This window comes from Lacerta agilis, chromosome 13, assembly GCF_009819535.1.
Source record: "Lacerta agilis isolate rLacAgi1 chromosome 13, rLacAgi1.pri, whole genome shotgun sequence".
NCBI classification, from domain to species: domain Eukaryota; kingdom Metazoa; phylum Chordata; class Lepidosauria; order Squamata; family Lacertidae; genus Lacerta; species Lacerta agilis.
In genome coordinates, this window is record NC_046324.1 from 26,896,184 (window position 1) to 26,912,168 (window position 15,985).

At 47.3% G+C, this 15,985-nt stretch overlaps 2 protein-coding genes across 2 annotated transcripts; one reads left to right on the forward strand and one right to left on the reverse strand.

Moving 5' to 3' along the window:
* Positions 1-7,685: 7,685 nt before the first annotated feature.
* MFAP1 (microfibril associated protein 1) lies at positions 7,686-11,577 on the forward strand. Its single transcript, XM_033166756.1, has 9 exons — positions 7,686-7,854; positions 8,040-8,259; positions 8,596-8,725; positions 9,305-9,492; positions 9,744-9,852; positions 9,942-10,102; positions 10,363-10,522; positions 10,807-10,896; positions 11,065-11,577. The coding sequence occupies exons 1-9, from the start codon at positions 7,773-7,775 to the stop codon at positions 11,245-11,247; spliced, it is 1,323 nt and encodes a 440-aa protein (XP_033022647.1). The 5' UTR covers positions 7,686-7,772; the 3' UTR covers positions 11,248-11,577.
* Positions 11,578-12,398: 821 nt separating this feature from the next.
* HYPK (huntingtin interacting protein K) lies at positions 12,399-15,631 on the reverse strand. Its single transcript, XM_033166757.1, has 4 exons — positions 15,412-15,631; positions 13,342-13,397; positions 12,753-12,804; positions 12,399-12,621 (listed from the first exon to the last, which is right to left on the reverse strand). The coding sequence occupies exons 1-4, from the start codon at positions 15,583-15,585 to the stop codon at positions 12,526-12,528; spliced, it is 378 nt and encodes a 125-aa protein (XP_033022648.1). The 5' UTR covers positions 15,586-15,631; the 3' UTR covers positions 12,399-12,525.
* Positions 15,632-15,985: the final 354 nt, after the last annotated feature.

The following is a 15,985-nucleotide window of genomic DNA, read 5'->3' on the forward strand; positions in this document are numbered from 1 at the left end:
CCCCCTTGCAGGCGGGCAGCAGAGAGATGCTTCAGAGATGCTAGAGGGTGGCAGGCTCATCAGGCACCCCCTCACATACAGCGTCTGTGGTCTAAAATGTGATGTCCAGAAGCAAAGCACAGAGTTCTAAGGGGAAAGTGGGACAGTCCTGTGCTAGTCCTGTTGCACTCAAGGGAAGGGGGGGGGCAAAAGGTCCCAGCCCTCCTCCCTTGCAAAGCTGGCAGGCCTGAGAAAATGAAGGAGGCTGCAGTCCCAGGCTTGGTCCTTAGTCCATAATTTATATCCTGCATCTTCAGCATGCTGAAGATTCTTCAGAATGCTAAAGAATCAAAAAGCACAATTTAAATAAAGCATTAGAAAGTAAAACACCAAAAGAATTCAACAAAAAGCAACTGTCAGTTTAAGTAGATGGTAAAATCAAACCAAGGAAAGAAATCTGCCACCTCCAATGTGCCAGCCCAAATGAGAATCGGATCCTACCAGTGTTCTTAACTGGAGTTGTGATGCTGTTTTATATTGTTTTGGTTAATCTGCTGTATGTACTGTATTTTGCATTTGTTGCATCATGCTTTTACAATATATGTTAATGTTGTAGCAGTCTAGGAAAACAAACATGCTTTTGCCAGTTCTTTAAATGACAGCAATGAGGTATCCATGTGGACCACCATGGGGAGGGTCTTCCAAAGTGAGAAGCCACCACAGAAAAGGCTCTTCCCTGTTGCCATCTGCCACATTTTGGGTGGTGGAGGCACCCAGGGAAAGGCCTCAGGTGCCCATCTCAGTGGGCGGATGGATTGATACAGGTAAAGGTGGTCCAGCAAATGACTGGGTTCAGATAAGACATGTCAGGGTTTAAAGAGCCCTTTGAATTGGGCTCAGAAATTCACTGGGAGCTGTTTCAATACCGGAAAGGTTTGCATTCTTCACTCATTTCCTGTCAGCAATCCAAGCAGCAGGGGCGTTCCAAACTGTCTTCAATGGCAGCCCCATTCACATTGCAGTAATCAAACCACAGCCAGGGCATGGACAGCTCTGACTAACTACCTTGTCCAGGGCGGGTTGCCATTAGAGCATTGGCCTTGGCTGATAGGCAGCCCTTTGTGCTGCGAGGCTACTTGAGCCTCAAGAAACAAACAGCAATCTCTGACTATGCACCTTATCACTTAGATAGTGCTTTCAAAGGGGCTTCAGTTTATTGTGAGGACATGCAAAGCCCCTTTCAAAGCACCTTGCAGGCACAGCTGATGGGTGGCGCCTGCAAGCCCTCTTGTGTCTGATCCAGGTTGCTGCCTGCCCCCTCCTACCTGACACAGTATATGAGGGTACACCAAGCTATGGCCCTCCCTGGTATCTTAAAACATGGACACATCACAGGCAGACACTACAGCATTGCAGCCTTATTCTGTCAGATTTCTTTCCTAGTCACTCTTAAGATCACTGAGTTTTAACTGGGACGGGCTCAGAAGCTAGACCTCTGCAGCCACAACCGAGGAAATACCATGACTCTTACTTCCATCACCCAGAGGTGATAGACACCCTCAGCCTCCTCCAGGAGGCATCTTACGTGAGCTTCTCCTCACAGTGCACAGGAAATCAAGCAGGTAGCTTTGCTGTCACTAAAATACCAAGCAGGCAGGAAACCTCTTACATTAACCAGAATTGGGGTCAGCTTAGTTACTGGAAATCACTGATAATTTTGTTTCATAACCCCAATGCTGATTCAAGGTGGTTTTCAGGGGAAAACAGAGATATGCATCTGAAACCCAAGAGGTCCCAGGATTTCCTGCTAATGAAGCAAGTTCTCAGTGTGCAAAAAGCAGGCCCTGCTAAGCACGGCTCACCTGCTCCCCACCCCATCTCCTGGAAATGGTCCTTCCTAAAGCTGGCAAAGAGGCACCCCTTCTCCCCCCCCCCCAAAAAAAAGAGGCAGCAGCATTCATTTCCCCACCACTGAAAAGCTCTTGGCTCTTGCACGTTCTCCACATATTGGTAGCAAAGGCTATAAACAGCCCCAGTATTTGGGCCCTCCTGCAGAAAGCAATCACACAGGCAGGCATCCCCTGAAAAGAACTGCTTAGTTCATCCACAAATGCCACACTGAGCCTCACTAGGGGGCCTTGATCATGATGCTGTCAGCTTGGTACTTCATTTGTAAAATGAGAGCAATGGTGAAGCCATCTTTGAATTTGCAAACTGAATTTTGGACAACTGGCAGCAAAATACAAATTCAAATTGCTCTAAAACTGGTTAAAAGGAGCAGCTAGTAAATTCCTCTGCTTACTGCGGATTATTGAATGGGTATAAGGAAAGGACTACAGAACAGCATACTGAGAAAACCCCACAGGACATCCAGCACATTCCCAGGCAAACCTGAACAAGATGTCTGCACACCTCTGCGTGCTCTCAGGTGCCCAGGTTTCAGCTTCCCTTGCCAACAGTTCCCTCTGTGGCATCATCATCCCTGCACTTTGGCAGCTGCCAGCTGATTTCACTGGAGCAGGAGACTCCTGGCTCAGCACTCGGCCTGACTTGAGGAAATAATGCCTCCTTGTGGAGAAATAGCTGAGAAGGTGGGTTTTTTCTTCTTCATTTAATAATGTATGTAAAACAGAGAGAACAAAGGAAAATTAAAAGATGAAAAACAAAACTGTAACAGACACATAGAATGAGTACAGCTGCACATGGAATAAAATAACAAAGTTCAAGTGAAGACTATCAGCGTTATTGGATGAGAAGTTCCAGTAAAGCTGAGTCAGATTTGTCAGGCTTGTGATAAGGGTTGCTGGGATGCTGAGCTGAACAGCAGCATGAGAAGATACAGGATTATCCCAGGCTCCAAACCCTGCCATAGCTAACCCTAACCCTTCTCACCACAAGGCTACAGGGTTGAGGGACAAACTCTGCCGACATGAATTCCAAGAGGCAGTTTCTCAGATTCCCTTTGCTGTCTTATCTACTGCTTCATGCATGAACTCACAAATCTCCACAGAAGTGGAAGCTCATTCATTTCTGCGAAACCTACCAGGATGTATTAGATCATGAGAGGCTCCACTCCCATCTTCATCAATTTTGTGAATTGCGGCTTTGTTCGGGTGTTAAAGCTTGAACCTTGGCTGTAACACAAGAGATAGTGATGGTCACCAACCTGGATGGCTTTAAGAGGAAATTAGATACATTCATGGAAGATAGGGTCACCAATTGGCTACTAATGACAGTGGCTCCTTTACCTCCAGTACCAGAGGTGGTGTACCTCTGAATACCAGTTGATGGGATGATGTCCTGCTAGGAGGCTTCCTAGAGGCACCTGGCTGGCCACTCTGGGAACTGGCTTCCGGACTAGATGGGGCCTCTTTTGTCAGATACAGCCAGCCTCTTCCATGCAAACAGGAGTGCCTGCCATGTGGGGCACGACAGAGGGGAACAAACATTGGGTGGAGCAACTTCCACATAGATCTTTGCCCCATGTACAAAACATCAAAGGGTCAGATTTGGAATCCAACGGTGAACAGAACAGGAACCAGACACTAGGAGCCCTGAGGTGGGAGCCAGCAGAGCACCATCTATGGGGGACCCAGTACAAAATGGTAACCCAGGCTACCACCTCCCACTGGCAAAACACAACCCAATCCCTACATTCTCATGAGTCAGTAATGAAAGCCATTTTTTAATTATTTTACTTTTCTTATTACACTGGGGCTTTTCTGCCATGCCTCCAACCACCACCAGTACCCGCAATTTTTAATAAACTTTCAGTCTAAAGATGAGTCCAACAAAACTTAACTACAGTATGTCATAACTTTCAATTGTCCTAATAAAAACACTATCCTGTTGTTCTACTGATCCAATGCAGCAGCACCCACTTCATAAACACTTGACACCTTTATTTTTCTGGACTCTTCAATTGCAAAATCATGTACCATCCCCCTAAAGTTTACTTATCTCACCAGTTTACTCTCAAAAGACAAAGCACACAAAACAGCCAGGTGGCCTAACTGTTCCTGCCTAGTGTGTGGTTTGAATATTACATTCCCCAAACACATACTTTGGACTTGTCAATCCGCCCAGCAGTGCTGGCTCTGTCCCTGGGATGAATGTCCTTGATTATTATGCTTTGCCCTTTCCACAAACTTGTACCTTCTTCCTTGTGCACCACGAAGTCTGGATCAGGCCAAAAGGGGCCCATCTGGTCCAGCATTTTGTTCTCACAGTGGCCAGCCACATGCCTGTGGGAAGCCCGGAAGCAGGACCACAGCACAAGAGCCCTCTCCCCACCTGTGGTTTCCAGCAACTGGTATTCAGAAAATTACTGCCTCTGGTTGTGTAGGCAAAGCAAAGAGTTTGTTATAAAGGGAAAGGAAAATATTGTTCTCTCTCAAACAGCATGTCCTAATTTTACTACCCAAGCTCACTCTCAGAGACAGGGAAGGGCCTGGCCCCACAACTCACTGTTCATAATGTTGTTTGTCCTGCTCCAACACAGCTTCTGATTGGCTCCAGCAAATCTCACAAGATAGCTAGACAATAGAGGCACAGATAATGTCCATAAATATCCACAAGGATAATCTACAATTTAGCCTCCATTTCTTTTCCTTGCATCAATGGGATTGTAGCCTAACCTGCCTCTATCACAGATCTCTGGACCCTAATAAACTGCACCATTTCCCCTAACTGACCCTGTAATACTTGGGCCTGAAATGAAGGGGAGTGAGGCATGTAAAGAGTGAGGGAAAAGATGCTGAGAGACTGAGAGACTATGGAGCAAGCTCCCAGGCCACAACAAGACCCCCAACCAGGAAAACCTAATCTCGCATCTCCACATCAGGAATTGGTGGTTCTGCAAGTGTGGAAGAGCAATGCAATGTTCACATGTCAAGTGACCTGAAGATATACAGTCATTATGCTGGTGGAACAGCTGCTCTAGCAAGTGCTCAGCTGGAAGAGAAAGCCCAACTCCAGAAAATGCAAAAGCAGTGTTAAAAGAACAGGCATCCCTAGCATCCCTGACACAGCGCACCAACCAGAGACTGGTAAAATGATGGCCTAGTCTCCATGTGACATGAAGGCATACCATAGCTTTGCATGAACAAGAGAGTATGCAAGAGAGTGCATGAAGCAAAACTCCCAGCTGCTTAACTCCTCCATCCTGCTGCCGCTATCATGTTACCCTGATTGAAAGCATAGTTTGGTTTAGCATTAAACCATAAGCTCAGGTTCAGATGTATCTCCCAGTGGCTAAGGCCAGTGTTAGAAACTGAAATATGAAAGCTAGGAGCTAAATGGCACCTTAAACCTAGGTTATGGGCACAACAATGGAATGTCTAGGCATGCTTTTTTATAACAAGAATGCAAAGCTGAAAATGAATCAACTGCAGTTAAAATATTATATTATGTTCATTTTTACATGGTCTAGTCCAGGCACCCCCAAACTCGGCCCTCCAGATGTTTCGGGACAACAATTCCCATCTTCCCTGACCACTGGTCCTGTTAGCTAGGGATGACGGGAGTTGTAGTCCCAAAACATCTGGAGGGCCAAGTTTGGGGGTGCCTGGTCTAGTCCTTCCCCTGCCCACTCCCCTAATATTCTTAAGAGGGTCTCTTCTTCAGTCTTCAGAGAGTAGCTGGAAGTGGGGATGCAGAAAAAGGTCCTCCTTTCCTTCCACTCTGTAGTCTGGCTATGGCTTGTGTTTTATCTGAACAGCAGTACCAAGTGAAGGAACTTTGTGGTTTAGTCCACAAAGCAGAAACAAACAAGTCAGGATGTTGCTGATTCTAATCCACCTGGGGGAATTTTCATCAGTTGAAAAGGATGTTGTCAGCACAGCTATGGAGAAACATGAGCAAATATACACACCGGTTACTGTGGAAATTAAATTAACCCCAAGGGAAAGCATGCATTACACATGGCAAATGCTGGCTGGGAAGGTCTGGCATGTCCCCATGGTCCCTCAGGAGGCAACATTGCACCAGGGTGGGACTCCACATGACACCCTGGTCCACAAATGTGTCTCGTGGGAAGTGGATGGGTGAGAACTCAGGAGTCAAGTGGCAAATGAGTACAACAGCACTAACCCAACTTGTGTGCCCAAGCAGGTGGTGTCCAGAGCCATGTTGTCACCAATACTAAAGGTAGTACAGAGCCATTATGGCTTGTAGCCAATGGACTTAGTCTCTGTGTAGTTTGAAATTAGTAAGAAGCTGATCAGGAAAGCCCTAGGTGATTCAGGTGTGCAGGGTTACCTTAAATGAATTCCATCCTTTGGTACTAAAGCAGGTTGCTGAGAAGTCCTGTGTATTGTGTCTGAGAAACCCTGTAGAACAGGTGAGGTGCCTCAGGACTGGGAACAGGCAGCTGTTGCTCCGAACCTGATCCCTCAAGGGGTCCCTGTCCAGTCAGCCCCTGCTGACTCCTCCGCTGCAGACCAATAGGTTTCCCCATCCACACTACCATCACCTCGCCTGGATTAAGTTTCAGCTTGTTTGCCTTGGCCCATACCACAACTGCATCTTCCAGATGGCCTCTCTGGAACCAGGAAGTGGAAAATGGAGGCAGAGCAAGTCATATGCACACTGATGACATTGCAGCCCAAATCTAAGTCATAAGTAACAATAGTTCCACTTTGCTCTGCCCTCAGACCACACCTGGGGCTATGGAGGATGTGTAGACAAACTGGAGCAGGTACAGAAGAGAGCAAGAAACATGCTCTGAGATGTATAGGGAAGAAGCCCTATGAGGGAATGTTGAAGAGATTGGGCATGTTTAGGCTGGAAAACAAAATGGATGGGGAACATGACTGCACTCCTCAGGGATCTGAGGGGCTGCTACACAAAAGAGGGCAGAAATGCATCTAATGGGGCTAAAGGGGAGGTTTCGGTTTAACACTAGGAATAACTTCTGAAGAGAGCAGAGACAAAAGAACCACTGGCTCTGGAAGGGAACACTGGGTGGTTGAGCTCCTCTCTCTCCATGTAAGTATTGGGTGGGCAACCACCTGCTGCAGGAGCTTCTAGTTCTGGTGTTGTCTAGTTGGGTGGGAATTCATGGCCAACAAGACAAACACACCCTTCTGATTTTTCTAACCTAGATCTTATTTCATTTTTAAAAAGAAAGAAAAAAAGGTAGGTACTTTTGGGGTGGGTTAAAAATGTCTATTATTATTTGCACTTATTGGTGGCTTTATTTAAAGAAGTATCAAAGCAGTTTCACAATTTAATTTAATACTATTATTTAATAGCCTTCCAAATACAGAAGCAAAAAGCGCTCATAGTTCTGCCCCGCTCCCCGCCCTCACGAAGGCTGGACAGGTTGAGAAAGGCTCACGACACCCCTGCAGTGCAGGCCAAGATGAATACTGGCCTGGAGGGCGACAAGGCCTCTTTCAGGAAAACGAAGCAGGAAGCTGAAAAATGGGTCACAGGAAGAGGGGAAGCGGAGGAGGGAGGAGAGGAAGGCGCTGTTCAGCAACCGTTTTTCACCGGTGTGGAGGCGGAGCGATTATGGCCACACGGCCCCTCCCCCATCCACGCGTACGTAGAGCCAGGGGCGGCGCTTAAGGACCGTCGAACACGCTACGGCGGAAGCTCCTAATCGCGGTCGGGCGACAGCGGAAGTGACGTCTAAACTTGTGTGCTGACATGCGTGGTGGCGTCCAACCTGGCTTCCGATTCCGGTTTGTTCTGGACAGAGCTTCCGGCTAGAGCTTGTCGTCTGTATTTGTGTGCCTGGTACAGTGGGGTCTCCTTTCGCCAGACCCTGAGGAGGAGACACCGTCGCCATGTCGGGCTCCAGTAGCGCCCTCATGAAGCAGCCCCCGATCCAGTCGACGGCGGGGGCCGTCCCCGTCCGCAACGAGAAGGGTGAGGTGTCCTGGGGCGGGGAGCGGGCAATGGGGGGAATCTTCCGTATCCTGGACGATGAGGCGGGTGGGGAGAGAAGCAGCTGAACCTGAGCTTTCCCCCCACCTGGGCCAGGGGCTGCGGGGGGGGGGGAGCCCTGGTGCAGGGTAAGTTTCTCCCCTAACGACCTCTCGCTCCACTTCCAGGGGAGATCTCGATGGAAAAGGTGAAAGTAAAACGCTACGTCTCGGGGAAGCGGCCAGATTATGCCCCCATGGAGTCCTCGGACGAGGAGGACGAGGAGTTCCAGTTCATCAAGAAGGCCAAGGAGCAGGAGCTGGAACCGGAGGAGCAAGAGGAAGAGCTGGCCAGTGACCCCCGTTTGCGCCGCCTGCAGAACCGCATCTCAGAGGATGTGGAGGAGAGGTGAGGGGCAGCAGAGGGTTGAGGGCAGAGTTGCTTGGGAGGTTGCACTTGGCATGAAGTGGAAGAGGCAATCTGTGGGGGAAAGGCTGTGATCACCTGACACAGGAGGGGTGTTTTGTGAGCTGCATGCCATTTTGTCACATTAAAGGTGGGAGTTAGTGTAATTAGAGCTTTATTTGACTCATGAAGCACCTGTCCAAACAGTACTCTTGTGTCACATTCTATATTGCTTTCCTTGATTTCCTTGTTTTATTTTCTTTGGACTTATTTTGTGAGTATTGCAATTATAAAAACCAGTAAAAAAATATTACAAAAAGGTGGGTGTTTGTGTTCTAGGTTGGCAAGGCATCGTAAGATTGTGGAACCAGAAGTGATAGGGGAGAGTGACTCAGAAGTCGAAGGAGAGGCCTGGCATATGGAGAGAGAGGACACCAGTGAGGAGGAAGAGGAGGAGATTGACGATGAGGTATGAGCAGGCCTGAGCCACATTTTCCAGTTACCCAGTCTTGGTTGGGTTCTGAATCTTGGGTGGAAATGTGTGTAGTCAGCCTCCTTTATACAGTAATGTTTTTATTTTGAATTCTTTAAGATAATATTTTAATTTCCTGTTAAAGCATTCCTGCTTTGTATGTATATTTTATATTTGACATTTATTCTGGATGTTCTAATGTAGGTTGTAAACCGCTTTTGAGATTTTTTCTTAAGTAATTATAAAGCAGTAAAGAAGTGAAATGATGATGAAGTTTACAAGAGACTCCTTGCTCTTCAAGGATATGGGCACTTTCCCCAGTTCTACTTGGGAGATGCTCATGGGGACCATTGAGCTGTGACCCTTTCCCAGATGAAAACTGCTTTCCCAGATGAAAACTGCTTTATACTGTTGGCACATTTGTCCATCTAGCTCAGCAGATCTACACTGACTGGCAGCAGTTCTCCAGGGGTTTAAATAGGGGCCTCTCCCAGCCTTACTTGGAGATGTTGGGGATTGAACCTGGGATCTGCATTTATGCAGATGCTGTACCACTGAGCTCTTCTTTCTTGATAGGAAATTGAACGCCGCCGTTGCATGATGCGGCAGCGTGCACAGGAACGCAAGAATGAGGAGCTGGAAGTCATGGAGGTGGAAGATGAGGGCCGTTCTGGAGAGGAGTCCGAATCAGAGTCCGAATATGAGGAGTACACAGATAGTGAGGATGAGACTGAGCCACGCCTGAAACCTGTCTTCATCCGCAAGCAAGTGCCAACAGTCCTGAGCAGGGAGGGGGGAGGCTGGTTTCTAAACACAGTTGATAGTTAAGAGCCTTCCTATCAGAGCTTTCCGGCTTGGGCTACTTTCAGAGTTTCCTTCTGTTGACAACACATAAATGCAAGTCTATGGGGTGGGTGTGGTGCTTCTTAGGTTATGACAAGGGAGGCGATTGGTTCTAGTGAGCAGACAGTTTGGCTTGGGGGTGGTTTGAGTTGATCTCCAATGTCTTCTGCAGGAAGGACAGAGTCACAGTCCAGGAGCGAGAGGCCGAAGCACTGAAACAGAAGGAACTGGAGCAGGAGGCCAAGCGAATGGCTGAGGAGAGGCGCAAGTACACCCTGAAGGTATTGTTAGGAAAGGCAGTCACGTGGGTTTCAGGGTTAGAGGAGCCTGAGTACCCCAGGACACTCACTCTCTTGTCAACTTACTATAGATCGTTGAAGAAGAAACCAAGAAAGAGTTGGAGGAGAACAGGCGCTCCTTGGCAGCCCTCGATGCTCTGGACACCGATGATGAGAATGATGAGGAAGAATATGAAGCCTGGAAAGTGCGGGAGTTGAAGCGCATCAAGCGGGACCGTGAGGAGCGTGAGGCGTAAGTGAAATGGGATGTGGCACAGACCATTTGAGGAGGGAGAGGTCTTCTGGGTTGCTCCAGTCAGGAAGAAGAGGTTGCTCGGGTGTGGGCCTGATCTTACTAATATCCATTCCCCAGCTGACGGAGTCTTCTGCAGTGAGTAATTGAAGTGGAATGGATTTAGATCCATCCAGACTCCTGGAAAGGGATGTTTACAGAGATCTCCTGTGCAGAATCAAGTGTCTGGAGTGAAGGAGGATATGTTCTGCTCCACACAGGTTAGAGAAAGAGAAGGCAGAAATCGAACGAGTGCGGAATCTGACTGAGGAGGAACGACGGGCTGAGCTCCGAGCCAATGGCAAGGTCATTACCAACAAGGCGGTGAAGGGCAAATACAAGTTCCTGCAGAAGTACTACCATCGGGGGGCCTTCTTCATGGTGAGTTCCCAAAGCCCTGTCATTGAATACACAGCAAGAACTCAATGTGCACTGGAAAGGAAAGGAGGCTACTATCCAGGATATAGCCGCCATGGGGAGAGGGGGGCTGAATTCCATCACTTCTCTCAAGCAGTCCCTGAACAGTAGTGTTCTTTTCTGTTTAGGCTATACTATGCAGACCTTTTCTCCCAAGGTCAGCCTATGGATGCTTGGTAGAATAAGGGTGGAGAGGCTGCTGTGAGCAAACATGTCTCTACTTACCTGCTGTGCTCTTTGTTCTCTAGGATGAAGATGAGGATGTATACAAGAGGGACTTCAGTGCTCCAACTCTGGAGGACCATTTCAACAAGACCATCTTACCCAAAGTCATGCAGGTACATGAGGAAAAGGAGGAAGTTCTGTTGTTTGGGCTTGGAGCCCCAACTAGCTTTGCCTTGCTGGTGTTGTATGCATGTGCCCCCTTTAACCAGAATTCAAGTAGGGTTGAAGTAAAGTGAATTCTGTTTGAAGCTTCTCCATTTCTTATACTCTTTCCTTTGCAGGTGAAGAACTTTGGGCGCTCTGGACGAACAAAGTACACCCACTTGGTAGACCAAGATACAACCTCTTTTGACTCTGCATGGGGGCAGGAGAGTGCACAGAACACCAAGTTCTTCAAGCAGAAGGCAGCTGGTGTGAGGGATGTCTTTGAGAGACCCTCTGCCAAGAAGCGGAAGGTTACCTGAGTCATCAAGAATAATTTGGGGCACTGTTAAGATCTTGCTGGATCAGTTTTGCCCTGTTTCTGTGGCATAGGACTATAGATTATCAAAGGCCTGGACCCACTTTTTCTGTCATCTTTGGATAGAGGATTTGACCCATAACCATAACCCGTTTTTAAGGAGTTGGCACCAGCTCATCATTGTCCTTGAAGTACGCCAGCTCCCTCTACAGCCCTGTTTTTAGTTTTGGGAGGCATTTGCCAATTGTAAATATTTCTCGTTCTCTTTAGAGGTACTGTAGGGCGGGGGAGAGAAAAGCAATGTGACACCTCTATTAAATTTATTTCTTACCAAGTTGCTGTTGTGGTAATGTTCTAGCAAGTAGGGACCCTGTTGTGGCAGAAGTGGTGCTCTAAATAAGATAGTCAGACCCATTTCTAGTAGAAAGGGGGCTTGGCAGTGCTGTGTGAGAAACATATTTTGGAAACTTTTGCTTGTGGGCAGAATTAGGCCCATGAGACTTTTTCCCCCCAACCACACTCATATGACATTGGGTGCAGAATGTAAAAGCTCTGAAAGCACAAACAGGAGCTTCAAGTTGTTCTTTGTAGGTACAACTTCTGTTTGGTGCTGTTTAAATTGGCAACAACTGGATATGGCCCAGCACCCCAGTGTGCAAGATGTAAATTTTGAAATCATCTATAGTTTGCTGAAAGATTTAAAAACTGGCTCCTGTTCCCACAAATCTGTTCATTTTTCTGAGTCCCATCTAAAGGATTGCTGATAGTAGCTTAGGAAGATTCCAGTACTGCTTGCCTCAAAAATAATGGCTATGGGGAATCAAGGGCCCACAGTATAGTTTACAGAAAGGGGGGGGGGAAGCTGCCCACTGGTTGATTTCTCTTCCTATCTCCTCTGCATCACTCCACTGTTTCTCCCTGTCTGGAAAAGAACACCCAAGGGCTTTAAAAGTCTGAATTTTAGATTGAATTCTGCAAGTTGTTGTTTTAATGGAACAAAAGGACCCCTGAATGAAAATAGGACACCAGTTTACCACCACTAGTCCTTCAGTCAGCTATCTGAGAACCACCCTGGGATCTTTGGATGAAGGGCAGTATACAAATATAATAAATGACAAATGTAATAAACATCTTATACACCACATTAACAGCAACTTCAAAAAAATTGGAATATTTATTCCAGCAGCTTTAAAATATCATATGCAAAGAACCTATGCAGAACAGGCCAAAGAGAGGCTATCTCCTTCCCTTGCTCCCCAAAAGTCCATCTAGCAGGTGGCCCTCAGTTGGTGAGGGTAATCAGTGCTTCCACCACGTTCCCCATGTGTTCTCGCAAGCTGCGTTCTGCTGCTGCCCTGGATATTTCCATCTCGTTCATCTGTAAGGAAAAGAAGAAGATTCTTCACCAAGAGGCGACAACTAAAATGGCATGTAGTGACATCAGAAAGCAGCCTCTGTCAATGCTGAGCCACCACCCAAGCTGTCCAATCAACACTGTGCTAGACTCACAATCAACTCCAAATCTTCTTTCTTGATTGTGACTTTGGCCAGTTCTTTTTCCCTGAAACAGAAGGAAGGAAAGAGGAATTAGGACTCTTTTATCCTGCTCCACTTTCTAGTAATGGAATGCAGACCTTACTGCCACCCCGTCCCCACCCAAGTTCTCTGGTAGGCAGAATGGGAACTACACATAATCAAATCACAGCACTGGCTTTCTGCAACCAAGCACCGCTTCACTGGTGTGAAACTGCTCCCCCCATTAATGTCAAGTGCAGCAAAACAAGCCTAACTCCTAAACAGTTTTAGAATATGGAAATGTGTCCTTAAACAGCAGTTTTGCATGTAGACACCATTCCACTGTGGTGTAATGTTCATAAAGACGGCTACCTCCAAGCTTGGTCATGGTTTTTAATGTTTTAATGCTGTAACCCACCCTAGGAGCTTCAGGTGAAGGGTCGATAATAAATAAATTAGCATAATAGTATGCACGCACATCTGGCACTGAATTATGTTTACACATTGTGTGTCACCTCTACAGCTCTGGTAGAAGCAAACAAGGCTGCTCTCCCTTAGCAGGAGATGAAAACAGGACACTCACCGCTCCTGCTTTGCTTTCTGCTCTCTGGATCTTCGGTCTCCAATCACTGACATCGCCTAAACAAGAGAAAGCAAATTAAACACACATCCTTGGACTTTAATATTAATAGCCAGACCAAAATCTTGTACCTTAAAGAGCAACCAAATTATCTCACAGTATGAGCTGTGAGATAAGTATAGAGAAAAAAACAACCAGATGGCAGTGAAATTCAAAAAGTAGTCAAATGGCAAAGAAGTACAGTTTACTTAATTGAGTACACTTAACTGGGGTGACGGTAGGCCTGGATGATGTATCAATACATTGCCCGGGACTGGTTTGAGGTCCAGAGTGCAATGGCACCTTCGCAGGGCAGTACATCAATGTTTGGTTGGTGATCATTGCAATATTGAAAAGCTTATCTCTCCCAGCCCTAGATGATGAAGCCCAAATCATTCTAGGTAGTCAAAATCAAGCACACTATGAAAACACCAATCTATTCTCTTCTAATTGGGTGGACGGCCAACAGACTGGATGATGAGATTCAGTGCATGTCAATTCACAATGATACACTTTCGGGTAGAAGTCTGGCTGTGAACTACCCTGAAAATTAGGCTTCCTGTCACTGAAAAGACCTTGTGCTCCTGATCACTGAACCACTGCTGTTGAGGTATGTAAAGAGAAAGTGGTGCAGGGAGTTTCTAAACTCAATGTGCACCTGAAAAAACACAAGTCTCAAAGTTATGCAAGTTCCCTGTGGGAGAAATTTCCACACCTAGACAATGTGGGTAATCTACAATGCAAATCTGAATTGTATTTTTTTAATGTTGACCTCAAGGAATGTTAGGGAAAGGGGTTGAACCGGATGGTTCAGATAATAATTTGCTGATGCATCAATTCCTTTTACACACCACAAGTACTGTGAAGGAAAGTCACAAGTACTGATTCACAAATAAAGCACGGGGCTACTTTTAATCATTTATATTAAAATATTTTTCAAACCAGCTTACAACAAGTAGTACAACAAAATACCAATTGAAAATAGTGTGAGAAGTATAAACAACAACAGCACTGAAACAAGCAAAAGAAACTTCAAAACAGCAGGGATCAAATCAAAAAGTCCTTCCAGATTAAAATGACTATCCTTGAGAATGTTAAGGGAAAGGGTGTTGATCTCCCTAGGTAGAGAATTTCACAGCTGTGGTGCCACCATCAGGAAGCACAAGAGTTTCTCCTTCCCGTTTCTCTTTGTAACAGCCTGATGGAATGGCAGCTGCTACATGGCAGCTGCAGGAAGTAAGGCCATTCCATCCTCTCTGGTAAGAGACCAGTGCCATTTACCTCTTTCTCTCCATCCCAGCTGATCATTATGAGTACTGCTATGTAGAATTAGTGCCTACTTGTATTCTTGCTTAATTTTATTCCTGTTTGCAAGGTGCCTTTAAGACTGTAAACCTGCTGGCAAGGACATCCAACTGAATAACTTGGGGGGGGGGGTCTCTTGTCTTAAACCTTGGGCAGGATCACAGAATTGAAAGCAACCCTTAAGAACAGAAGTAGGAAAAACAATTTTCTCTGGTGGGCCAAATAAAAAAATGGCCACACACACCCCAGGGTCTGCCTACCTGTCAATCACCTGATGCCATGACATCGGGTGGATCTGAACCTGCCAAAAACTGTCATTCCCTCTTACAGATGCGATGGAAGGAAAGGCCCGCACAAGAGTGGTATGAGGCGTTTTGCTGTCTGAGGAGGCGAAACAACGGGCGCCCACCCAGAGCACCTCGGGAAGGCTAAATAGTTCCAGCCCCAAAGACGAAGGACCCCGCAAGCAAAGGTCCCTAAACCGGCAGTAAGAGAGAAGTAGCAGCAGCAACAAGGCGGCAGGGCAGGCGATGCTTCACACGGGCGGTCCAGCCACGCTTGCAGGTGCCTCGGGCAGCCTCCACACGTGCAGGGTTCCCCGTTCCCACGTACGGCGCTGGGGCTCCAAGGGGCCCTTCGGCAGCGGCCCAGTCCAGCCAGCTCCTCTCCTCCCGCGGTCACCATGACAACCAGAGCCCCCCAACGCGGCCAAACGCATGCGCTCATCACCGTTTCCAAGTTGGAGCTCTGGATCTCTTTCTCCTCCGCGTAGTCCGTGACGCGCTCGAGGTCGGCCGCTCCGCTATCGTGCTTCCGCGGCTTCTCGGCTGGTCGCTCTCCGCTGCCTGCGGAGCCATTGGGCTCCGCTTCTAACTCCAGCTCAACATCCCCTTCAGCCGCCATCGCTCCGTCTGCCTTCCGCTCTCGTCACGTGGTAAAGGCGCGCTTCCGGAAGCAGCGGAAAAAGGAGAAAACGGCACTAATATCGAGATCAGCGCAAGAGCCTAGAGCGCCGATGCCCGGCGCCACCATAGAGAGTGGAATGTAGATTGGCAAGCGAAACATCTTCTGCCTCCACCCCAGTAGCTGTTCAGAGAAAGTACAGTACTATAGAAACCTAGCAGTTATAAATAGGCGTGGTGGGCGGACGACAGAAAACAGAATGAGAGCAGGCATGGAGATAAGCTGCCACAGACTGCCAAACACAATGTTAAGAAAAAGCAACAAAGTGCCTTGTGCCACCTTAAAAATTAACCAATGTCATCAGTGTTGTCCTGAGTTATCCTGGAAGGGCAGGCATGTG